The sequence below is a fragment of the Narcine bancroftii genome, chromosome 4 (genome assembly GCF_036971445.1).
Source record: "Narcine bancroftii isolate sNarBan1 chromosome 4, sNarBan1.hap1, whole genome shotgun sequence".
Classification (NCBI taxonomy): Eukaryota; Metazoa; Chordata; class Chondrichthyes; order Torpediniformes; family Narcinidae; genus Narcine; species Narcine bancroftii.
The window spans coordinates 251628697-251655968 of NC_091472.1; the positions used below are offsets into that span (position 1 = coordinate 251628697).

Genomic DNA, 27272 nt, shown 5'->3' on the forward strand with positions numbered 1-27272 from the left:
CATGTTCAATTCCGTAGAACAGACATCATCAATGTCCTGATTGTTGATGTCACAATAAAAGGTTGGTCACTTTTGTTTCCTCTCTCCTCATTTCTCAAATAATGGGTTCACATTCCAATCTACAAAATGTTGCAAGATGACAATCAGATGATCCACTATCTCCACATCTTTCAAAACTCTGGGATGCACATTGTCAGATTTCCTCTACATATCCTGAATTGGTCTTGAAATCACAAGCTTTTAACTCAGGCAATATCTGACACGAACACAACATGAATGCAACTGATTGACAGTTACCACACACACAGGTAGGTTTATGTAAAATACAAAAAAGGTACAGTCCCTGCTATCTATAAACAAGTTCATGTGAACATCTGCCTGTGCCATGACTTCAAAAGAATTATTTAGTTCAGGATTTTTAAAAAAAAATCACACATTCAACAGGTGAATAAAATGAAATGAGAAATAAATGCTGTTTCCATGATTGTGTTCACTTGTTGCACAGCTCACTGTTATTTTCTTCAGCCTCGCACTATCACCCACTCAGTCATTTATTTAGCCCTGCCCTGCACTTTATTACAAACTTTATTTTTGCAATTTCCTTCATCTACCATCTTCCCACTCTCCAAAATAAATTATTTCTGTGTTTTCTGGCTTGTATTTGGTTAAGAACAATTAAATCTCTAACTTTTCCAATTGTGATGTGGTCAACTAAAAATATTAATGTCTTTCCCTTAATTTCCAGAGATGTTACTGGCCTTGGTCAGATTTTGTAAAACTGTTTTCATTTAAAATTTTGAATATTCTTTTTAAGAGATGTAATACCTGGAGGTTTTTTGTCTGTTGAATGTGGAGGACTTGAAATCTCCCTGATGGCACAAATTATGTTGTAATGTCCATTGGAACTTTAGACACAGGTTAAACACTGGAACCAGGAGCAAGAGTAGGCCAATCGACTGCTCTGCCAACAAATAGATGACTGAATTGAATTAATAAAAGAGTTGATTGCCAAATACACACGTGCCATGAAAGTCTTGCTGCAGTTTCTAAGTTACATAGAACACACAGAATTGACCGTAATCTCATCTCCACACTTGTTAACTTTTCATCTCTTGCCTACCTAGAATCTATTTAACTCTGTCATAAAAGTTATCTGCTCCTTCCATTCTTTGGGGAAGAAAGTTCCAAAGACACAAGATCCTCTGGAAGATAATGATTCACCTTGTGATTCTTTATTTTTAAACAGTGACACACAGTCTAAATTCTTCAACGAGAGGACACTTTCTCCACATCAACCCCTTTAAGACCTCTAAAAGTTGGGAAAATCTACTCTCACTTTTCTAAATTGCTAATGTCAGACCAGCCCATGGGAGAACCCACCCAATCCTGCTGCATCTAGTGAACTTCTTCTAAACTGTTTCTAATGCATTAAGGAGACTAATAATGCATACAACCCTCAACATCTAAATTCACACATGTTCTATATAATTGAGGCATGGCCCTGTTACTTTTGTGTTTACTTCCCTTTGCAAAGAAGGATGACATTTAGCCTTCTGAATTTCTTGCTGTGCCTCTGAACATAAGATCAGATAGCCAGATCGCTCCACTTCACGGGTTTGCAGCCTCCTTGCTCTTTATTTTTCCTGCCAAATCATGTCTATTTTCCATATGTGCCAGATCCTTGCCCAGTTGCTTAACCTATCAATATTCTTTTGTGGCCTTTACAATTTGCTTTCCTATCTTTAGCAAATTTAACAATCAAGACATTTAATTTAAATTTAGACATACAGCACAGTAACAGGCCATTTCAGCCCACAAGTCTGTGCCGCCCAATTTATACCCCATTATCCTACACCCCTGGCACGTTTTGAATGGTGGGGAGAATATACAAACTCCTTACAGACAGCGCGGGATTTGAACCCTGGCCCGATAGCTGGCACTAACCGCTACCCCAACCATGCCAGCGCGGGATTTGAACCCTGCCCCAATAGCTGGCACTGTAAAGGCATTGAGCTAACCGCTACCCCAACCATGTCAGCCCATATATCAAGTCATATGAAATATTTTAATAAATGATAAAAAGCTGAGATCCCAGTCCTTGTGACATCTTACCTACCAGAAAATGTCCCAATTTATGACTCTTCTCCATTTTCAATGTTCCTGCCTACATCAGAATATAACCTCCTTTATTTTATTTTAACAATAACCCTTGATGCTTCACCATCACAACTGCCTTCTGAATCTTAAGTATAGTGTATCTGCAGGTTCCTTTTTATCCACACGTGATTACTTCTTCAGAGATACTGCCAGAAAACCATGATTGCCACATTATCTGACCGATTAGCTTTCATATTTGGGTGATTTATTGAAGCTAATTAGTAAAAAGCATAAATTCATTAAAACATACATTTCCCTATTTGCTTTAATATGTGAAATCACCCACACAAACACAGAGATTAGTCTGTATCTATAAGACTGCTTCCAGTGGATCCTAACAAGAACACAAGGAGCAGGAGCATGCCACCTGGCCTGTAGAACTGCTCTACCATTTGATAAGATCATGCTGGATCGAGCCATGAACTCAACCCTACCGACCTTCCCCTTTCCCAATGACCTTTCAGAATCAGGATTTATTATCAAGAACAAATCATGAATTTCGGTGCTTTGCAGCAGAAACAGTGCAAATATATAAGCTATAACAATCTTACGATATTACCATAAAAAAAAACAATAGTGCATGAAAAGTAAAGCAGTGTCTTTGGTTCATTGATTATTCAGGAATCTGATGACAGAGGGGAAGAAGCTGTCCTTGTGCCACTGAGTGCTCGTCTTTAGGCTCCTGTACCTTTTCCTCAATGGTAGCAGATTCAAAAGTGTCTTCGAGGATAGAGGCTGCTTTTTTAAGACCATCTCATGTAGATGTCCTCGATGGAGTGAAGTCTGGTGCCTGTGATGTCACAGGCCGAGTAAACAACCCTCTGGAATTTATTCTTGACCTGAGAGTTGGTGCTTCCATACCAGGCAGTGATGCAACCAGCCAGAATGCTCTCCACTGTGCACTTCCCCACCATCCAAAAATCTATCTAATTGTGTTTTAAATACATTTAATGAGGAAATCTCTTTTGCTTTCTTGGTCAGAGAATTCCACTGATTCACTATTCTCTGGGAAAAGCAGCCCCATCACATCTGAATCCCAAATATACACACCCAAATCCTGAGGCTATGTTCCCGGCTCTCATCTCACATCAGCGGAAACAACTTTTCTGCCTCTAGCTTGTCTATCCCTTCATAATTTTGTGTTTCTTTCAGATGCTCTCTCATTCTTCCAAATCCAGCAAATACAGTCCCAGGTTTCTAAATCCTCATAGGCTAACCTCCTTTTCACTGCCTCCAATGCGAGTCTACAATTTCTTAAGAAAGAAGACCAGAACTCCACATCCTACCCCAACTGTGGCTTCACCAGGACAAGGTTCACTGGTAATAAGGTGTTACTTTAGGTTTATTTCCTATCACTTGTAGTGGACATTTAACAAACTATGAACAAGTACATATACATAATATTTTCTACCTCGAATAAGGAACAATTTTACAATAACTACCAATGGTAATTTTTGTGCAATAAGGGCGATTTCCATTTGAAAACAAAAATATTTTAGGTATCACAACTAAACCATTAAAAGCTATTTTGAGAGTGAGCAGTTAGAGGCACACATAACAAAAAATGTACAAAAACAAACTCATCTTGAGAATTGGCACTTCACATATATAGACAATTTAAAACTAAGCATATTACTCAGAGCATTGGAACTGGATGAAAATAAGATATATAATTCTGTCTCTATTTAAACCTTTACTGGAATTGTAAATTCACATATTACAAAGAGCAACATATAAACCGGGACTCTATTGATGAGCAATTATGGATGGATTTGTGTAAAGACTGTATGTCGAATACAATTAATCCATACAACCCTCAACATCTAATTTTTTTTTACATCAATTATCTATCACATCATGTAAGTTGCATAAAATAAAATCAGACTTATCAAATAAGTGTTTTAGGTGTGGAATAGATGATGATACTTCTTTCTACAAGTGTCTGTTCAAAAGTTAAGACCATTTTGGGTAAAAGTAGGGGTATTGTTAGAACAAATTACTAACATTTCATATCCAAAAAATCCTCATTTATTTTTGTTGGAGAATGCTGAGGGAAACAATCCTAAGCTGGTCCTTTCAGTAATTCAACAAAAGTTTGTGAAAATAGTATTGGCAGTGGCAAGAAAACGTATTGCAGTCACCTGCAAGTCGGATTCTTATTTGGTATAGTCAGATTGCATGCGGAAATACAAAAGTCCATCCCATTGGAAAACAAAAAAATCACATATAATTTGAGAAATAAATATAACACATACTTACAAATATGGATCCCATATACACATAAAATTAACCCACAATACCTATCTTATCCTTTTCTAATTGCTATTCCCTACGACCGCACCAGATGAGAGATAAATACTTGATAGTTCTCTGTGATCCCTGGCCTGACTTAGTACAATCTTGTAGTCTTATTTTTCTCTTTTCCTTTTTTTAAATGTGTTGTTATATAATATTTACATGTATAAGTAATGATTGATTTCTCTTTTGGGGGGGTTGGAGTTAGGGAGGGTTTGAGTGTTTAAGGGGAGGAGGTTTAAATTTATTTTTTTTGTAGTCAGCATTGATCTTATCAAAATAATAGATGTATATGGACTCTAAAGTATTAAGAAAAAAAACAAATAATGGCCCAAGCAAAGGGGATGACATGCTGCCTGAAATAAAAAAAGATGGAGCTGAGAAAATAAATCTTGCAGAATAATAGACAATATAGCAAAACCGCACTGGTAGCAGGGCTGTTGGTGACTCGAGGCGAGGAACCCACGCAGGCTGCGGGCTACTGGCCACTGTGATCAAGGGAACTGCACCAGACTTCTGGAGACGGGCTGAAGGGGTACCAGGTATCGGAACCAGAATGCAAGAGGTTGCTGAAGGCTTCCTGATCGTATCAAGATCTCAGGATACCAATGATTTGGACTGTAGTCTGCGTGGATGCAGAAGTTATGGGAGCGCTGGAGGTGAATCCAGGAACACGCAGTGACTCCAAAGGGATTTTCTTTTGCTTCTCTTTCTCTGACTGTAAAAGGTGCCAGGCAATTTTTGCTGGTGACAAATCTTCGCTGCATTAAGGCAGACTAAAGGCAATTTTGTGTAATATTGCATCTGTTTTATTAGATGACATGGAAAGAATCTTGAATCAACACTAGATTTGTTTATGTACATCCAACTTTGTAAGACTGCACTTGCAGTGGGGTGTATAATTCAGGCACAGGAGAGTGTGTCAGATTTATCTGCATGGATGGTATCAATTTGTAGGAATGACTCATGAAAAATGAATATGCATACTGGATAAGAATGACTTTTCTCTTGAAAAGAAACTGAAACACACAAAAGGTTTTAATGTAGTGGACACAGAGATATTGTTTCTGCTGTTAGAAAAGGAGAAATCTAAAGGTTATCAGTAAAAGACAGTCACCAAGAAATCACATTGCAGGCTCAGAGTAAAATAAAATCCAGAAGTAGCGTGGTGGAGAATTCTCAACATTGGGATTTGTTGAGGGAAAGAATGTAGAAGCTTTTAAGGAGGAACTGGGAACTGGACAGGCAAATGAGGGAGAGTGTCATGCTGATCGATTTAGAGTAGGAAGGTTGGGGGTGATGAAGGTTGTTCAAGTGGATTGCAAACATGAGCTTATATCAGTCAAGCAGAAAGTCAGTTTTAATATTTAGATTATTAGAAAAAGGAATATCTAAATTGACCCTGTTTGGCAAGATTAAATATTTTACAACTATCTTACAAATATTAAGTAATGAGTTGATTCAATAACATTAATAAAATATTATTAAATTACTTCTGATTAGAATGGGATGATGATTTGCAGTGTCTATCTACACTTTACTCTTCAACAGTCTACCCTGCACTTATGTTTTACGGCAACAGTGTTAATATTCTTGTACCATGTACTGTACTATGCAGAGGACGACTGTCTGGAATCTGGATAATGCTCAAAACAGGTTTTCAATGTATCACAATGCACACACAACAATAAACAATTGAATTAATTTAATAATATATTGTTTTAATAAACTGCATCAAAACTATAATGCCAAATATAAACCTCTCATTTCAACAACAATCTTAGGAAAAGAGGGGTACAGAAATGTTTTTATAGAACCATAGAAGATTATAGCACAGAAACAGGTCCCTTTGGCCCTTCTAGTCTGTGTCAAAATATTTTTTTGCCTAGTCCGACCTGCAGCTTGTCCATTGCCCTCCATACCTCTCCCATCCACGTCCCTGTCCAAATTCTTCTTAAATGTTAAAATTGAGCCCACATTCACCACTTCAGCTGGCATTTGTTCCACACTCCCACCACTCTCTGTGTGCAGAAGTTTCCCCTAAACTTTTCCCCTTTCACCCTTAACCCATGTCCTCTAGTTTATATCTCACCTACCCTCAGTGGAAAAAAAAGCCTATCTACATTTATTCTGACTACCCCCTTCATAATTTTAAATTGTTCTATAAAATCTCCCTCATTCTCCTATATTCCAGGGAATAAAGTCCTAACCTGTTTAAGCTTTCACAGTAACTCAATTCCTGAAGTCCAGGCAACATCCTAGAAAGTCTTCTCTGCACTCTTTCTATCTTATATCTTTCTTGTAGTTAGGTGACCAGAACTGCACACAATACTCCAAACTTGTCCTCACTAATGTCTTACAAAACTTTGCCATAACATCCCAAATCCTGTACTCAATACTTTGATTTATGAAGCCCAATATGCCAAAAGCTCTTTTTACAACCCTATCCATCTGTGACACCACTTTCATGGAATAATATTTCTGTATTCCCAGATCCCACTGTCCTACTGCACTCCTCAGTGCCTTATCATTTACTGTATATGTCCTTTCTTGGTTTATCCTCACACATGTCTGAATTAAATTCCATCTGTCATTTTTCTAGCTGGTCTAGATCCCTCTGAAAGCTTTGAAAACATCTTCATTGTCCACAATACCTCCAAACTTGGTGTCATCTGCAAACTTTCTGATGCAATTTACCACATTATCATCCAGCTCAATGATGTAGATGTCAAACAACAATGGTCCCAGCACCAACCCCTGAGACACACCACTATTCACAGGCCTCCGGTCCGAGAAACAATCACCCACTACTCCTCTCTGGCTTCTCCTATCCAGCCATTGTCGAATAAAGTTCACTACTTCACCATGAATACCTAATGTCTTAACCTTCCTGACTCACCTCCCACGTGGGACCTTGTCAAATCCTTACTAAAGTCTACGAAAACAACATCCACAGCCTTTCCTTCATCAACTTTCCTGGAAACTACCTCAAAAAACTCTAAGATTTGTTAAGCAAGACCTACCATGAACAAAGCCTATTCTAATCAGTTCCTGGCTATCCAAATAATTGTATACCCGATCTCTTAGAACACTTTCCAATAATTTACCTATTACTGACATCAGGCTCACCAGCATCTAATTTCCAAGGTTATATTTGGACCCTTTTATAATCAATGTGACCTACCATCCCATCCTCCAGCATCATACCCGTGGCTAAGGAGGATTTGAATATTTCTGCCAGAGCCCCTCCAATTTTTACACTAGCCTCCCTCAGAGTCCGAGGGAAAACCTTGTCAGGCTCTGGGAATTTATCTACCCTTATTTGCTTCAAGACAGCAATCACTTCCTTCCCTTTAATCTGTAAAGGTTCCATGATTATCCCACTTGTTTTCCTTACTCCTCACAAGTCTATGCCCATTTCCTGTGTGACTACTGATTAAAAAAAAACATTTAAGATTTCTCCCATCTCTTTTGGCTCCATACAAAGCCGACCACTCTGATCTTCAAGGGGATCAATTTTGTCCCTTACTATCCTTTTACTCTTAATATACCTGTAGAAACCCTTAGGATTTTCCATCACATTGACTGCCAATTAAAGCAACCTTGTGTCTTCTTTAAGCCCTCCTAATTTCTTCCTTGAGGTTCTTCTTGCATTTTTTTTTATACTCAAGTACTTCATTTGCTCCATGTTGCCTATACCTGTTATACCAAACCGGATCCCCAATATCCATCAAAAAACAAGATTTCCTATGTCTAACTTGGCCTTATGTGAAAGGAACATACAAACTCTGTACTCTCAAAATTTCATCTTTCAAGATCCTCCACTTACCTCGCACATCCTTGCCTGAAAACAACTTATCCCAATCCATGCATTCTAGATCCTTTCTCATTTCCTCAAATGAGGCTTTTGAAAATATCAAAGCTGAAAATCCACTGGAAAGCAGCACTATTTATTAGTATTTTGTTATTCTGTTGTACAATTGCCATAACCAAATATTAAGCATTTTAATTATTGATTAAATGAAAATATGTAACTCACCACAGACTGTGTACTTACTGGTGATGTTGGATCTTTTGTGACATTTACTTTAATTTCCAGTTCCTGAACTTTCTTTTTCAATTCGATATTCTCTGTTTCCAGTTCCTGAATCTGTGAAACAATTCTATTTTTATTACTTCATGATTACTTTCACATATGTTTTATATTAAACTAATGTTCATGTGCATGAAGTAGATTCTAGAATTTCTAAATCTGGTATAAGGATCATAAAATTTATTGTTATTTAAAAGCTGGGGCCTTATCATATGAAGTGAGGCAGATATTGCAGCTGACCTTGAGAAAGCAGCAATACTTGGATTTTATGTCTTCCATTTGATATATTAAATTGGTGTTGAGCAAGCAAATTAAACTTGCAGAAAGAAACTCACTTCAAGCAGCTAACCTCAGTTGCACCATGATTACCAACAACGCAAAGATAACTCATCATTTTACCATTTATGGATCACTAAATTATGGGGCAATGTTGAAGGAGTAAATTTGCTTGAAACTCAAGCAAAATTTTTACATTCTTCCATGTTGTCCTTAAGTGATGACATTCAGGCAATAGGAAAAAGGGGTTTTGTAGCTGATAATAGTTGAATGGCTCTGCCTTCAACTAATCAATACGGCAAGTGAGATGTCAGCCCACTAAGTTGTAACGCATGATTTCAAGGGATGAAGCTCTTCCTCGTTAATTCAAATTCAGTGAGAAACTTAGCAAATATGCTTTAGTGTTTGAGATGTTGGGTCAAAATGGAATGGCCATTTTCAGACCAAATCAATTATCATCAGGATTGTCAAACTTGTGGGATAACCTAGCTCCATTTCATGAGAACCCAAGCCTCTGCATTGGAACCCAGTACTGACACACAGTGCTGACAAAGTGGGCTTCATGTGAGAGAGGACCATGCCAAATGGAAGCCAAGTCTACATGCACAAAAGTTATGGGATTGACCTTCTAGCCTATGTTGCAACACAGTGGATAGCACTGCATGTAAACAGAAGCCTCCATTCTGCATCAAATACAGAGGAACCAGACAGAAAAACACAGTTTTAGGCAAGATCATAACAGAATATGCCTCACAATGTGGCAGTCATGTTAGCCAGTACACCTTGACTATCAGCTACCTTCAGTACAAATGTAAAGGATTTGATTGTGTTCATTGGGAAAATTATTCATTGAAATTCTTGCCTGCTGCATTCACAATTTGTAAAGCAACCACAGGAAAACTGATAATTCCAATATTTATACACTTAATCATGAACTTTCCTGACATCCTTTATATTGGTCATACAAGCAAGTTTGGGAAGCATACGTTTTCAAGAACCGCATATAGCTCAATACACAAAGATGCTGAAGATATTCAGCAGGTCACACAGTATCTATAGTAAGTAACGTGGATTACCTTTACTTCCTTTGGATGGGATGTTGTTTGACCTGGTGAGTTTCTCCAGCAAGTTTATGCATTGCACTGGACTTCAGCATCTGCAGACTTTTTTTTATTCACAACCTAGTAGATTCCAGCCATTGAAGCCATGCCTCTTAATTAACCAACAAACAACCCCATACATTTTGGAGGAAACTGTAGCCACTGGGGAAAACCCACGCAGGTCACAGGGAGAATGTACAACTCCTTGCAGACAATGCTGGATGCGATCCCAGGTTGCTGGCTATGTAATAACGCTACATATAGCTAAACTAAACTCTGTTTTTTATTGGCATAAAATAAACATGTACAATCATGGATGTACTAAAATTAGTTTCCCTATGGAGAGTTAACGCAGTGAAAATGCAAAATCATGTTCAGATCCAACACTCACTAATAGAGCAGAATGGAAAGACAATGTATTCAATTTTGTTTGTAGCAGTAGCTATCGCAGGAAAAATTCCAGACTTATTTTTGTGCACACTGTATCCAAGTGGCAAGCTGCCTGCATTTCCATGACAATAGCAAGCCTGCGGCATTAATCAACAGTCTTGGGCTACTTCTGCACCATTTCCTGCTGACTATTGGTTTCTATAAGTCTTTATATCAAGTTGGATGGGGGTCATTTGTCTTCACTTATCAATAATCTGAATATACATAACACTTAACTTGCAAGTGCTGAGTGCTGATGGCACACTTCAATTCTGGGGAGATTAATACTTGATTTTAATAATTTGGGACAGATTTGCCCATGAATAATGATCTAACCCAAATTGGAAGCAAAATAGAAAAATTGTGAATGCCAGAAATCTGAGAACATCTGGAGGGAGGATAAAAAACAAGATTTAATATCGTAGGAACAGATTACTTCTGATGGAAAGTTTCCACTTGAGCAATAAACGTCCTCTAACTTCCTGAATAAAATACTGGAAAAACTTAATAATTTGCAAACCACAGAGAACATGGATACATACATACATTTTCTATTTACAAGAAATCCAGATCATAACCTATGACATAAATATCTCTCTTTCTTCTCTTGACATTTTCTGTGAGCCTTGCTCAAATAGGACTCAAAGAATTGTGGAGGACCTTTCCATCAAGCATACAGACTACTATCAGGAAGGAGGTACAGGATCATCAAAAACAGGACTGCCAGGCTAGAAAATAGCTGTAACTCTCCATGCAGATATTTTTAATTTATCATAAAGTGGACCTCATGTAACTGTGACTGCCGCAGGCTATGATGTTAATAAACAGAATCCTATAACGAAGTTATAGGACAATCGAACAACTGAAAAGTGGCAAAGCAGCAGGTATGGATGGAATCCCCCCAGAGATCTGGAAGGCTGGCAGCAAAACTCTGCATGTCAAACTGCATGAGTTTTTCAAGCTTTGTTGGGACCAAGGAAAACTGCCTCAGGACCTTCTTGATGCCACCATCATCACCCTGTACAAAAACAAAGGCGAGAAATCAGACTGCTCAAACTACAGGGGAATCACGCTGCTCTCCATTGCAGGCAAAATCTTCGCTAGGATTCTCCTAAATAGAATAATACCTAGTGTCGCCGAGAATATTCTCCCAGAATCACAGTGCGGCTTTCGCGCAAACAGAGGAACTACTGACATGGTCTTTGCCCTCAGACAGCTCCAAAAAAATTGCAAAGAACAAAACAAAGGACTCTACATCACCTTTGTTGACCTCACCAAAGCCTTCGACACCGTAAGCAGGAAAGGGCTTTGGCAAATACTAGAGCGCATCGGATGCCCCCCAAAGTTCCTCAGCATGGTTATCCAACTGCACGAAAACCAACAAGGTCGAGTCAGATACAGCAATGAGCTCTCTGAACCCTTCTCCATTAACAATGGCGTGAAGCAAGGATGTGTTCTCGCACCAACCCTCTTTCCAATCTTCTTCAACATGATGCTGAACCAAGCCATGAAAGACCTCAACAATGAAGACGCTGTTTACATCCAGTACCGCACGGATGGCAGTCTCTTCAATCTGAGGTGCCTGCAAGCTCACACCAAGACACAAGAGCAACTTGTCCGTGAACTACTCTTTGCAGACGATGCCGCTTTAGTTGCCCATTCAGAGCCAGCTCTTCAGCGCTTGACGTCCTGTTTTGCGGAAACTGCAAAAATGTTTGGCCTGGAAGTCAGCCTGAAGAAAACTGAGGTCCTCCATCAGCCAGCTCCCCACCATGACTACCAGCCCCCCCATATCTCCATCGGGCACACAAAACTCAAAACGGTCAACCAGTTTACCTATCTCGGCTGCACCATTTCATCAGATGCAAGTATCGACAACGAGATAGACAACAGACTCGCCAAGGAAAATAGCGCCTTTGGAAGACTACACAAAAGAGTCTGGAAAAACAACCAACTGAAAAACCTCACAAAGATAAGCGTATACAGAGCCGTTGTCATACCCACACTCCTGTTCGGCTCCGAATCATGGCTCCTCTACCGGCATCACCTACGGCTCCTAGAACGCTTCCACCAGCGTTCTCTCCGCTCCATCCTCAACATTCATTGGAGCGCTTTCATCCCTAACGTCGAAGTACTCGAGATGGCAGAGGTCGACAGCATCGAGTCCACACTGCTGAAGATCCAGCTGCGCTGGGTGGGTCACATCTCCAGAATGGAGGACCATCGCCTTCCCAAGATCGTGTTATATGGCGAGCTCTCCACTGGCCACCGTGACAGAGGTGCACCAAAGAAAAGGTACAAGGACTGCCTAAAGAAATTTCTTGGTGCCTTCCACATTGACCACCGCCAGTGGGCTGATATCGCCTCAAACCGTGCATCTTGCGCCTCACAGTTTGGCGGGCAGCAACCTCCTTTGAAGAAGACCAAAGAGCCCACCTCACTGACAAAAGGCAAAGGAGGAAAAACCCAACACCCAACCCCAACCAACCAATTTTCCTCTGCAACCGCTGCAACCGTGTCTGCCTGTCCCGCATCGGACTTGTCAGCCACAAACGAGCCTGCAGCTGACGTGGACATTTACCCCCTCCATAAATCTTCCTCTGCGAAGCCAAGCCAAAGAAAGAAAGATAACGGAGTAAATCATCTCATAATATTTATATATATATATATATATATAGATAGATAGATAGATATACACACACACACACACACACACACACACACACACACACATATATATAAAATTTTAAATTATTTATTTATATCGCGCTACACGAAAAAACGACACTCACAAATGTGTTCAGGTTAAACTCTGGTTTATTAGGGTTCAACCACAACTTTTATATATCACTCAAGTTCCCGCCGTTTTCCCCGATTACTGACATCACATTCTGCGTGACAAGGCGGGTTTACCCTTGCTTGACGATACCTTCTTCCCCGTGCGCTACCCCAGACTGTTGGCCTGCACCATTTTGGGATGCTAGCCCTTTGGGCTGCTTTAGCTGTTTGTCTGCCGCTTCACTTTCTGGGGCCAGTGCTGCTGTGCGGTCTGCTGGCTTTATGTTGCACTCACCACCTGGAGCGCTGGCTTGCTCACTGTAGTGGCGGGCCGCCACATGACCCCTCCTCCCCCAGACCGGCGGAATTGTCCGTGGTGCCCGGAGGCAGAGTCTTTGCAGGTTTCAGCGGCCTGCCTTTTTTGTGTGGTGCTGGTGTTTCCACCGGGTGTGCCGGCTTCAACCTGGCAGTGGTGTAGATCTCAGTCTTGCCTCCGACCTCCAACTCAAATATGGCCCCATTGTTGCGTTTGACCCAGAAAGGGCCTTCATACAGTTTTGTCATGGAGAACGATGTGGGCCCCTGTGAATAAAGACATATTCACAATCCTGCAGGTCCTTGGGTATGTTGGTCCTCGCAGTGCCTTGCCAGGATGGTGAAGTTGGGGCCAGGTTGCCGACTCTTACCCTCAGTTTGTGGATAAGGGCCGGTGCGTCGTCTTATTGTCCACCAGGGGTTGGAGCGAATTCTCCTGGGATGACTAGTGGAGCTCCATAAACGTGTTCAGCTGATGAGGTGTTGAGGTCCTCCTTGGGTGCAGTCAGTATCCCCAGTAGTACCCAGAGTAGCTCGTCTGCCCAGTTGGGTTCGTGGAGTCTGGCCATGAGCGCAGCCTTGAGATGCCTATGGAATAAATACAGCTCGTTTGACTGTGGGTGGTGGGCCATTGTATGGTACAGCTGGGCATCCCACAGACTGGCGGGATTGGACCACAGGCTGGAGGTGAACTGGGCTCGTCTGTAGGACATGATGTGCGAAAGCAGTCCAATCTGTGCGACTCAGGACGAGTGTTCATGTTTAATGTCATATATTATTTGTTTTGAACGAATAAATAAAGTTTTAAAAAAAACAGCACGCGGATACTCTGCTGGGACAGTGCGTCAAACACCACATTGTCTTTTCCGGAGATGTGCCTCACATCCGTAGTGTAATCAAAAATGTACAAGAGGTAACGCTGATGGCTCTGGTGCTTGAGGTCGTGGAAGTGTTTGCCAGAGGAACTGCCTCCAGCCACCTGGTGAAACGATTGGCCATTGTGAACAAGTAGCAGAAACCCTGAGATACTCATAAGGATCCCACTATGTCCACGTGGATGTGGTCAAATAAGTGCTACGGTAGGGTTTTGGTATGCCGCTGTACCTTGGCCGTTTAGCACCGCGCGCATGCCTTTCATAAACCATGCCACACGTACTTGCTGGTCCCGATGGATGGATGAGCCAGCCCATAGATAGAGTCAAAAACTGGTATTCTCCAAGCAGATGGCCATGTCGCACAGGAGGGTGAGGTTACCTGCACCCACTGGAATGTCCCAAAGTTGTAATCCCGATATGGCTATTCTGTACTGGGACATTTCCTTGTCCTGCAGCTGCACCTCCACCAATGCCATGAAGTCCACTCCTTTCAACAGCGCGTGAAGTTTTTATCTTTTAGTCAGATGAGGGAAGATTTTGGAATTGATAAGAATTCTTTATTTCTTTATTATCAAATTCGATCTTTGGTAAAATGTATGTTTGGTAGAGATATGATTTTACCTAAAATGACTAAATTTGAGACTTCTCTTATGAAGGTACTAGAGAAGGGTTATATTTCATTTATGTATCAAATATTACAGGATGGTATGGATAAAAAGGGTTGGGATATCTAAATTTTACTTTTTCTGAAGAGGATTGGTTAGATACCTGTTATGATAGTGTAACTAGATTGATAAATACACGTTATGCAATGATTAATTACAATTTTTTACATCAATTATATTTGACACCTGAAAAATTTAAAAAATATGGTTTTAATGAATTAGATTTGTGTTTTAGATGTGATGATACGGTTGGAACTTTTCTTCATGCTGTTTGGTTATGTATACATATACAATCTTTTTGGTAGAAAATTCAATTGTTTTTAGAATACCTGTATAAGATTAAAATAGTTTTAGATCCAACAGTTTTTTTATTGGGTAGTTTGCAACCTCTGAAAGGCTTGGGATTAGATAAGTTTCAGCTTGCTTTTGTATATTTAGCTTTATCCGTAGCGAAGAAATGTATTGCTAGTACGTGGAAAGATACAAATATGATTGATATTAATAGATGGCATAATGAGATGAAATATTGTTTAATAATAGAAAAATTACATATGTTTTGCATGATAATTATAAATTTTTTAAATGTGGTTGTTATACTCGGAATATTTACATTTCAATTTATATTGATTAGATTTTAATATGTATATTTAACTTTTTTTAATATTCTTTCTTTTTTCTTTTTTTATGGCTCTCCTTAGGAGAGTTGGCTGAAGGGGGGGGGGGGTCTTTGCTTTTTTTTATATATAAAAAAGTTAATGTTCATGTTTAATTGCTGTATATGTCATATTATTTGTTTTTTGAACGAATAAATAAAGTTTAAAAAAAAACTAGCACGTGGATACTCTGCTGGGACAGTGCGTCAAACACCACATTGTATTTTATGGAGACGTGCCTCACATCCGTGGTGTAATCAAAAATGTACGAGAGGTAACACTGTTGGCAAGCTGACCAGGAGTCCAAAATTTTGGCCAGGACAAAAGTCAGGAGTTTGTGATCTGTGAAAGCCATGAAAGTCCTGCCCTCGTGGAAATATCTGAAGTGGCGGATGGTTAAGTACAGCACCAGTAGTTCTCTGTTGAAAGCACTGTACTTTAGCTCTGGGGCTCATAGATGTTCGCTGAAGAAAGCCAGGGGTCACCCAATTTCCTTCAATCTGTTGCTCCAGGACTTTGCCGATTGCCATTCCCGAAGCATCCACCGTCAGGGCTGTTGGAGCATCTGCCCTGAGGTGTGCTAGGACAGTGGCGGCTTCCAGGGCTTCCTTGGCCTTCACGAAGGCCTCCACTGATTCCTTGTCCCATGTAACGTCATTTGCTTTGTCTGCCATCCAGGAAAATAATGGCCGCTTGATCTGGGCTGCTACGGGGATGAACACATGGTAGACTTTAACCATCCCCACAAACTCCTGTGGTCCCTTGGTCATATTTGACCTGAAAAACTTCCAGATGGCCTCCACTTTGCTGGGTAGCAGTGTGGCACCCTCCTTGGTTATCATGTGGCCCAGAAAATCAATGGCATCTAGCCCGAACTGGCATTTGGCCGGGTTGATGGTCAGTCCGAATTTGCTTAGCTGGGTGTAGAGCTTGCGGAGGTGCATCAGGTGTCCCTGTCAGTCCTTACTTGCCACGAGGATGTTGTCTAGGTAGGCAAAAGTGCCATCCAGGTCTCAGCCCAGAGCGTCCATCAACCGCTGGAAAGCCTGTGCAGCATTTTTTAATCCAAACAGCATCCACAGAAACTCGAACAGGCCGAATGGCATTATGATGGCCACCTTGGAGATATCATCAGGATCTAATGATATCCCCGTACGAAGTCCATTTTGAGAAGATCGTTGCCCCGTGCAGGTTGACCACAAAGTTTTGGATGTGTGGCATGGGTATCAATCCAATGTTGTGGCCTTGTTGAGGAGGCAGTACTCACTGCACAGTCTCCAATGCACAGTCTCCAACCCCCAGTGGCATTGTGCACCATGTGTAAGGGAGAAGACCATAGGCTGTCTGACCGCTTTACGACGCCCAGCTCTTCCAGTTTTTTAAAACTCCTCTTTGGCCAGTTGGAGCTTCTCCAGTGGCAGACAACTCACTGGAGTGTGGGCCCTGGGTGAGGATGTGATGCTGCATCCCATGCTATGGCATCACTGTGGAGCTCTGGGGGGCGAGCACCTCCGGGAACTTGGCCACAACCTTGGAGTACTCATCCGTGGATTGCTGTACGGAGTCCAGGTTGAGGGCCGGAAGCTTGGTGTCTCGGAGGGTGACAGTCTGGAAGGTCTTGGTGTGGACCAGTTGCTGTGGGCATGTAGGAAGTCTGCTCCAAGAAGCGGTTGCTCCACTGCTGCCAAATGAATGCCCATGAAAAGATGCTGCCACCAACTGCAATTGGGCCTTGTGGGTACAGTAGGTCCAGATGGTGCTGTTGTTGGCAGCCCTCAACATGGGGCCCACTCGTCTGTTCCTGGTGTCCTGTCCCGACGAGTCAAGACGCTGACCTCTGCTCCTATGTCCATGAGGAAACGCCGTCCAAACTGGCAGTCCTAAATGTACAGGATCCAATCGAGTTGGCCAGCTGCCATTGCCATTAGCGACGGCTGGCCGTGGCTTTTCTGTGAAACGTGCAGGGAGGCCTGCAGCGGCAGGCTCTGGAACCCCATCGCTGGTGATAGAAGCACCACTGTCTGCTGTTAGGGTTGCTCCCTCTGGGGGGCTGCTGCTCTTTAGGTGAGTCTACCCTGGTCTGGTTGCGGGGTGTTGTGATGAGATCCAGTGTCACCGAGCACTCTCTCTCAGCTTCCATAGGAATCTGCTCGTGCAGCGACTTTCTGCAGGTTGCTGAAGTCAGCATCTGCTAGTAGCAGCTGGACGTCCTCAGGTACCCTTTCAAGGAAAGCCTGCTCGAACATGATGCACTGCTCCTGTTTGCCAAGGAGTGTCAGTATCTCATTCATAAGTGCCGAAGGTGGCCTGTCCCCTAGTCTATCCAGATGGAGCAGACGTCCTCCTCTCTCACCGTGAGAGCCAAAAAGTCTCGATGAGTAGCTCTTTGAAGGCAGTATAAGCTCTATCGGTCGGGGGCTCTTGGATAAAGTGGCCACCCAGCTCGCTGTGTCCTGGTCTAGTGCGCTCACCACATGCTGGTACCAAGAGGACTCTGCCACGATCAGCTGGATCTGAAACTGTGCCTCAGCCTGGTCGAACTAGACGCATAGTAGATTCGTCCAGAAGGTTGGCAGCTTGAGGGCGACTGTGTGGACTGCTGCCTGTTCGCTCATCATTGGGTTGAGATGCCGTCTAAATCGTCAGGGTCACCAATTGTAGCCACGCACTACATGAAAGAACGACACTCACAATTGTAGTCAAGTTAAGTTCATGGTTTATTAGGACTCAAGCCCGACTTTTATATCAATCAAGTTCCTGCCATTTGCCCAAATTTCTGATGTCATATTCTGCATGACAAAACCAGGTTTTCCCTCACGCGGGTACATCCTTGCATGACAATACTTTCTTCCCCGTGGGGCTACCCCAGACTATTGGCTGTACAGCAGGGCCAGCACCATTTTAGGGTCCCTGGCCTTTTAGGTTGCTTTAGCCATTTGTCCACTGGTTCCCTTGCTGGGCCCAGTGCTGCTGCGCAGTCTGCTGGCTTTATATTGCGCTTGCCATCTGGAGCGCCAGCTTACTTGCTCGCTCGCTGCAGCAGTGGGCCGCCCCACACGCACACACACATGTGTGTGTATGTGTGTGTGTGTATATATTTAACATATTTATGCAATTATCTTGCACTGTGTATTGTGTGTATGTAGGTGCTCTGGGGAAATACTGCTTAGTCAGGTTCTATGTGTACAGTCAAATGATAATAAACAAACTTGAACTACAAACAATTAAATAAGTGCAACTTGTTAGCCTTTTTATAGAAATTTTTCATAGGGGCTATTTCTGAATACTGCTAATTATGTTAAATGAACACGTGTGTACATGTGGGTATATAAATATATGTGTGTGCATATATGTGTGGAGATGTAGATGGGTGTACACATATATATGTGTGTATATATATTTCTGTGTGTGTGTATATATATATATATATATATATATATATTTTGCAGATGATGCCGCTTTAGTTGCCCATTCAGAGCCAGCTCTTCAGCGCTTGACGTCCTGCTTTGCGGAAACTGCCAAAATGTTTGGCCTGGAAGTCAGCCTGAAGAAAACTGAGGTCCTCCATCAGCCAGCTCCCCACCATGACTACCAGCCCCCCCACATCTCCATCGGGCACACAAAACTCAAAACGGTCAACCAGTTTACCTATCTCGGCTGCACCATTTCATCAGATGCAAGGATCGACAATGAGATAGACAACAGACTCGCCAAGGCAAATAGCGCCTTTGGAAGACTACACAAAAGAGTCTGGAAAAACAACCAACTGAAAAACCTCACAAAGATAAGCGTATACAGAGCCGTTGTCATACCCACACTCCTGTTCGGCTCCGAATCATGGGTCCTCTACCGGCACCACCTACGGCTCCTAGAACGCTTCCACCAGCGTTGTCTCCGCTCCATCCTCAACATCCATTGGAGCGCTCACACCCCTAACGTCGAGGTACTCGAGATGGCAGAGGTCGACAGCATCGAGTCCACGCTGCTGAAGATCCAGCTGCGCTGGATGGGTCACGTCTCCAGAATGGAGGACCATCGCCTTCCCAAGATCGTATTATATGGCGAGCTCTCCACTGGCCACCGTGACAGAGGTGCACCAAAGAAAAGGTACAAGGACTGCCTAAAGAAATCTCTTGGTGCCTGCCACATTGACCACCGCCAGTGGGCTGATAACGCCTCAAACCGTGCATCTTGGCGCCTCACAGTTTGGCGGGCAGCAGCCTCCTTTGAAGAAGACCGCAGAGCCCACCTCACTGACAAAAGGCAAAGGAGGAAAAACCCAACACCCAACCCAAACCAACCAATTTTCCCTTGCAACCGCTGCAATCGTGTCTGCCTGTCCCGCATCGGACTGGTCAGCCACAAACGAGCCTGCAGCTGACGTGGACTTTTTACCCCCTCCATAAATCTTCGTCCGCGAAGCCAAGCCAAAGAAGATATATATATATATACACACACACATGTTGAGTATAAGTGGGTGTGTATGTGTCTATAGATGTGTCCACGCATATATATATATATATGGGTGTATGTATATGTATGTGCTGGTGTGTATATGTGTGTATGTATATATATGTATATATATATATATATATATATATACACACACATATATAAGTCTATGTATGTGTGTGTGTGTGTGTGTGTCTATGTGTATATATAGATAAATATATAGATATATATATATACAGAATAGATACACACACACTTCTTTCTAAGTACAATACATTTGATAATGCAACTACTTAAACTCACTCGTTTCTGCAAGCTGGCAATCTGTTTTCTTGTCTCAACATCTTTTCCTCCAGTTTCCAGAAATTTCTTGTAGGCCAAGTCAAAAGCTTGCCCAATAGTCAATGTTATCTCTTCAGCCTGAAACAGATTTCAAATATTTTTATTTGTAAGATTCTAATGTTGCAATTGTAACTGTGCTTCAGAAGTATATTGTTTTGTGATATCTGAGGTCTGCAAAGATGCTATTTAAATGTATGATCCTTCATTCTTATTTATCTGAATTATAAATATTTTATTGGTGTACATCTAGTATTATTCCATTTGTATCCTTGAAACCTATACAAAATTTAGAGGAGTTAATGTGTACATAACCAAGTAACATTGATATTTTCCCAAACCACATATATTCAATGGACCCAATTGCCAGTGTTTTCTGAGACAAAAAAAGTAATTAACCAAATAACAGGATGTAATATTAGTTTCAATAGTGAAACACTGCTCTTGTATCCTTCCTTCTCTATCAGCACCAACTTATCCAGAAGTCATGATAGACAGCCCTTTCTTTTGCTCCCTCAATTAGTTTCTGGCTGAAGCAGCAAAATTATTGCCCACTTGCTCAGGCAAAACTCTCATCTATATTTACACGAAAAGGCACATTTACTTTGACTTGTTAGTCGTCACAGTAGCATAACTGTCTCACCTACTTCAAAGAAATGACTAACACATTTGCAATGCAGAATAGGCTCAGCTAATGATAGCAATTGTCAGCCTTATCCACAGGTTCTTTTTCTCCGCTGTTATCCAAATAGTTGGCAATTGCACTCCTTGGAGGTAAAATTGGCCATCATCTTTAGAAATACCAAATAGGTGATTTTAGCACCATGCTGAACTCTACAGGCCAAAGTTTTACCTTCCATTGTATCTGGTACCTCATTTTGTCAACAATTTTGATACCAAAATAACATTCATAATGACTCACGGGGGTGAAACACAAAAGTCTCCAAGCACCATGATTGTCATAGATCGCTTCATCCATGATTCCCTCCTCTGACTGCTCTTTCCTTGATTCCCTCTTCTCTACAAGGCCAGAATTTCCCTTGTCCTCACTTACCACCCCATCCGTCTCCAAATCCATCAACCTCTGCCATTTCTGACACCTACTAGATGATCCCATCACCAGAAACATCTTTGCCATTCTTCCCCACTCCAAATAAAAAAATGGTAGTGCTGCCAGAGGAATCAACTGCCCGGTTCTAATGTACAGCCTTTAAACGGGCTGTTATTGGAGCCAATGGTGTTAGTAAGTAAATCCTGCAACCCAAGAAGGCAGCACCTCTGCTCGGCAGTGGGAGAGGTTGCAGACTCTGTGGAAGCAGCGGATCACTACAGGGCACCAGAAACAAGGAGAACAGCCCACTTTGAGAAGGAGAAGCAGAGGTGCACCAGCAAGGGGCTAAGCGGCTGAAGGATCCACACAGGTTGAAGGCAACTTGTGGTCAGGGGACCCACATGACCTGCAGCCTGTTGGAGACTGGCTCATGGGAACTAGGTATATGAGCCAGGATTTGAGAGGGTGTTGAAGGCAAGAGAAGTTCCCATAGGACCTTGGACAACGAAGACGACTTGATTGTATCGGAGATTTGGATCTGGAGCTCTAGTTGTCAATGGTTGAAAACAGTATCTTGTGCGAATGCAAAAGCACTGGAGGTGTATCCACAGACACTCAGTAACTCGGAAGGGACTCTTGCTTCTCTTTCTCTCATAGTTTAAGGGGTGCTGGGTGATGCTAATGGCGACTCTTTACCTGCCTTATGGCAGGCAAAAGGATATTTCATGCACCATTACCTGTTCTGTACTATTACATGACAATAAAGGAATCTCGAATGTTGCCTTCTGCAGGGACCACTCCCTCTTTGACTCCCTCAGCCACTCCTCTCTCCCCACCAATTGCCCCCTTGGTACCTTCCCCTGTGACCACAATGAATGTTGCACATGTGCCAACTCCTCCTCCCGCACCATCATTCGGGGTCCAAAACATCTATCCAAGTGAAGCAACACTTCACTTGCAAATCTGCTGGGGCTCTCCACTGCATCCAGTGCCCCCATGTGGCCTCCTCTCCATCAGAGAAACTAGTCACAAACTGGTAATCCCTTCATTGAGCACCTTCACTCTGTCCACTGCAATAGTGGGGATCACCAAGTGGCTACCCATTTCAATTCCCCATCCCATTCTCATGCCAACATGTCTGGCCATGGTCTCATGTCCTGCCAGACTGAAATCACCTGCAAATTGGTGGAACAATATTTAATATTCCATTTGTTTACCCTCCAACCGGAAGGTAGTAACTTTGATTTCCCTGGTTCCTGTTAGTAACCCCTGCCTCCCCTTCCCTTGTCCCTGTATCTCTTTTACTCTAGCTCTCTCCCTTTCCTTCAGCTCTGCATTCACAGCGCCACTACCCTAATCAACTCTCACCTGTTGGCCTGTGCTCTTCCCCCTTTCCTTTCTTCTCTCCTCCTCCAGCCTTTTTATTCAGGTCCCTGCCTGCTTTGTGCCCATTCCTTGCAGAAGGGCTCAGGTCCGAAACGACAGTCATATCTCTTTACCTCCAATGGATGCTGCATGACCTGATGAGTTCCTCCAGCATTGTTGTGTTTTTACTACTTTTGATAAAGACTCGTATTTATATCAAAAATGAGAGGCATAAGGTCTAAAAATAACTATTTTGGGTGCATCTGTGAGCAGATTAAGTTTGTAATACACCTCATGCCTCGTTCCAGCACCAAACAAGCAGGTAGTCCATTTCATTCAGTCGTTGAATGTTTCAAGGGAGCTACAGTAAACAAAAACCCAGCCAATCAATTTGGATGACCTCAGCAGGATTTTTGAGGATGAAACTATTTCCTTCAGTAAAACATGAGTAATCGTTGAAGAAAATAAAGTGGTGTATCACTTACACTATGAGAAATCCATTATTTTCAAAACACTTTCACATATTGATTCTTCATATGTGCAATCCTGAATTACACCTATGAATTGAACATTGTTTCACAGCAACATCTTTCTCAGCAGTATAACTTAAACATTGTTTTGTACACTTACACACTTTTCACTGTCAAACACATAGCACATGTGTTTATTTGATTCTGCATCTTTGCAAATAAAAGTAAATATCTTCTTGTCAGTTTTGTCATCAGCACAGAAAGATATTCTGTGCAATTGGCAATTATGCAGATTTTCCTGCAAAGAAAACATAATTTCGTGATTTATAAATTTAATTGAATGAAAATAAGTCAAGTAATGCAAGTTGAATTTTGTGTAACATTTCTTAACTGATTGCACCTTATCAATCTCTTAACCTGTGTGCATTTACAATTAGGATCAGTTAATTTAAATAATAACATGTAATTTTCTTTTCTGCTCTGTGTTTCTCACATTTAACCTCTAATTCTTTCCAAGAAAGCCAGTGACTCATAGTTCCTGCAACTTCGTTTCTATGTTGTTTGGAAATATCCTGTTACTCATCAGGACAACTCTGGTATCATCTTTAGCAACAAACAAGGTACTAGAAGACTGGAGAAGAAAGAACCAGAGCTGTTCACGAAAGGAAACAGGGACAAGCCGGGTAAGTATCGGACAATGAGCCTTGCATCAGTGGGAGGAAAATGACTGAACAAAATTCTCAGGGAGAGGATTTATTTGCATGTGAAAAAATAACATGGGGCCCCAGCACAGGGTACACCTGCCCGTTCATCATACTGATATCCATTGTTACGAACCCAGAGGACCCCAAAACCCAGCAGCAATACCAAGACAAATGGTTACTTCAACAAAAGTTTCTTTTAATTATCTTTAAACGTGAAAACAGAATCACCCTTTAACTTATCACTATTGACTTAACTAACCTAATGCCCTTCTAATTCTAAGCGCATGTGAATTTAATGTGTGTGTAAGAACGCTTCCACCAGCGTTGTCTCCGCTCCATCCTCAACATCCATTGGAGCGCTCACACCCCTAACGTCGAGGTACTCGAGATGGCAGAGGTCGACAGCATCGAGTCCACGCTGCTGAAGATCCAGCTGCGCTGGATGGGTCACGTCTCCAGAATGGAGGACCATCGCCTTCCCAAGATCGTATTATATGGCGAGCTCTCCACTGGCCACCGTGACAGAGGTGCACCAAAGAAAAGGTACAAGGACTGCCTAAAGAAATCTCTTGGTGCCTGCCACATTGACCACCGCCAGTGGGCTGATAACGCCTCAAACCGTGCATCTTGGCGCCTCACAGTTTGGCGGGCAGCAGCCTCCTTTGAAGAAGACCGCAGAGCCCACCTCACTGACAAAAGGCAAAGGAGGAAAAACCCAACACCCAACCCCAACCAACCAATTTTCCCTTGCAACCGCTGCAATCGTGTCTGCCTGTCCCGCATCGGACTGGTCAGCCACAAACGAGCCTGCAGCTGACGTGGACTTTTTACCCCCTCCATAAATCTTCGTCCGCGAAGCCAAGCCAAAGAAAAAAGAAAAAAAGTTCAGAAAGGTTCTTTGATTCACAGTCCAATATCACTTCTCACTCCTCCAAGTTCACTTGTTGCAGGCAATTCTTATACTGTGCACAGAATTTAACATTTATAAAGTTCACCAGTCTTTGGTGCTTGAAAGGTAAATAGTTACCACTCAGGAAGGTTCTTGTCCGTTTTTAAAGAGAAAGAGATTTGTTGTTCCAGGACATTCACAACTTATTCCTTTTTAATCAGCCATTCCAGTGTCTTGCTGAAAAAACTTGCCCCTTCAGGGTTCTCCAGATGATGACCTCTTTCTTTCAGGTCACCACAGAGTGCCTTTTTGTTTCTCTTATTCCATGTGAAACATTGACAACTAATCCTCTCCTCTTGCATGAACCACAAGGACTTTGACCAGGCTGAACTAAGCCTTCCAACTGGGGTTTTCCGCAGCCATGCTAGCTTGTCCTGTTCCAGTCCCAGCTGCTGTTGCTGACTGTATCACTATAGAACTGATCTGTGTGTGTGTGTCTCTCTCTCTCTCTCTTTCCCGCTCTCTCTCACACACACAAAGCCTGTCTTACTCTCTCTGCTTACAAAACCACATGACCCTCTTAGAACACCAAGTTCCCTTCCAGACAGAATGTGGCTCTGACAAGCTCTTTCATCTATTGCCTGTTTGTAAACAACAATCCATTAGTGAAGTCTCTTGGGCACTCTACAAAGCTTTTGCAAAGGCCCTGACATGTCTAGCATTAGCAGAGCTTCAGTATTTTAAATAAGATCAGTTTTAAAGTGTTTGTATGTGACCTACACTAACCCCAATTTATCTCCCAAAAACATATCTATATTCTGTCACACCATGTTCAAACTGAAATATTGGCCAAACCACAAAGGTCTGTACCAATATGGCAGTGCCCATGCTTGGCAGCAGACCACCAGGGTGACAGGCTTAGGGATCAGTGAAGATGAAACCCACCCACCAACCTGTCGTGAAGGTGACCACGGCAGCACATCAGTGATGGACTCAGTGGCTGAAGGACCCACACAGGCTGCGGGCTGCTGAAGACTGGCCCGTGAGAGCCAGACATCAGGACCGGGATTCGCGATAGTGCCGATGGTGAAAAGAAGTCCCAAAAGGCCTCAGGTTTCAGCATCGTCCTGATTATATTGAAGGTTCAGGTCAAGGAGCTTGGGTTCACCGCTGGAATGAACAGGAGCCGTGCGATTGCAAGAGGCAATTCACGGACATTCGTCTCTGAAGAGTCTCTCGGTTGTTTCTGTTTCTCCTATTGATTAGGACATCCGGCCAGGCTAATATGTAGCCCCTTGTTTGTCTTTTCAGCAAGCAACAGCTGACAAAATTTATTTTAATGTGCAAGACAATAAAGGAATTGAATATTGAAAGTTACTTGGAAATGGCCGAGTGAGATGTTGCATTTTGAGAGGTTAAATGAAGGAAGGTAAACAGCAAGACCTTTTCCGAGTATTTATATGCAGAGCCCATAATTGACTGAGAGGGAAACACAATTTCAGCAATGGTGGAGAAGGTATGTGCCTTCATCAGAGGGCAGAAAGTAGAAATCATATTGCTGCTGTATAAAATTTTGGTTAGGCAATGTTTGGAGTATTGTGTGCAGTTCTGGTTTATGACAAAGAGAAGCCAAAGATGTCTGGATCAAAGGTGGCCGTGCCATATTCAGCAGCTCAGACCTTGAAGGTAGTGGGCTCCAAGAATGCAATGGATCGGCATGGAGGACCAGATCCAGAAAACTATAAACCACAGCCCTGGACCCAGCCAATCAACCATCGAAAATTTCTGCATCACAAACTTTTATTTTCTGCAATAAGCTTTGATGTGGCAATTCACCAAATGCCTTCTGAAAATATTGGTATGGCTACCAATTCTTTTTTGCCACGTTTCATGTTACTTCTTTAAAAAATTGCAATAAATTGGGCAAATTGTATTTCTTGTTCACAAAATGGACAGGGGCTGTAGGTTAATTGGATGTAAGTGGGTGGCACAGACTCGTGGCTTTGCTATATGACTGGATTATTTTTAAAAATTAATAAAAACATGCAGACTTTGCTTGATTATCTGGAATTTTTCAGTTCCTTGCTATGACATCTTCAATAATAATTTTGTGCTTTTTCCCTTCAGAAGACCTGTAGTTTCCAACTTTCTGTCTCTCGTTTTGAATAAAGAAGTTTTATTTGCTTTTTTTCCAGACTAATGGAAACTTCTCCAAACCTATGAAAACACACAGTAGCTGCAGTCTTCACCCGTGGTGTGTCAAGCTCATTTGTTTATTCAATTGATATTTTCTTAAAAAGTGGTATCAAGCATGAATGCTTCCTGCCTTCAGACAATAAATTCGATTTCTAGTTTTGATTTTAATA

At 42.1% G+C, this 27272-nt stretch overlaps 1 protein-coding gene and 1 long non-coding RNA gene across 15 annotated transcripts in view; one reads left to right on the plus strand and one right to left on the minus strand.

Annotated features, from left to right (window-relative positions):
* gulp1b (GULP PTB domain containing engulfment adaptor 1b) overlaps positions 1-27272 on the minus strand; it is a 355986-nt gene that overhangs the window by 50936 nt on the left and 277778 nt on the right. For 12 of the 13 annotated variants that reach the window (XM_069934742.1, XM_069934741.1, XM_069934737.1 and 9 more), the window contains 3 exons: positions 23474-23611; positions 20392-20508; positions 8510-8602 (listed from right to left, as the gene is read on the minus strand). In XM_069934742.1, the coding sequence (XP_069790843.1) occupies positions 8510-8602; positions 20392-20508; positions 23474-23611 (348 nt within the window). Of the gene's footprint in view, positions 1-8491; positions 8603-20391; positions 20509-23473; positions 23612-27272 lie in introns of all 13 variants that reach the window. The other variant, XM_069934746.1, reaches the window with a different exon arrangement.
* On the plus strand, positions 114-27238 carry LOC138761858 (uncharacterized). 2 transcript variants are annotated; one of them, XR_011356547.1, is made up of 3 exons: positions 114-308; positions 23831-23996; positions 27102-27238. It is a non-coding gene; the product is annotated as an uncharacterized lncRNA (long non-coding RNA). The 2 variants fall into 2 exon arrangements; XR_011356546.1 differs by having other exon boundaries at positions 23835-23996.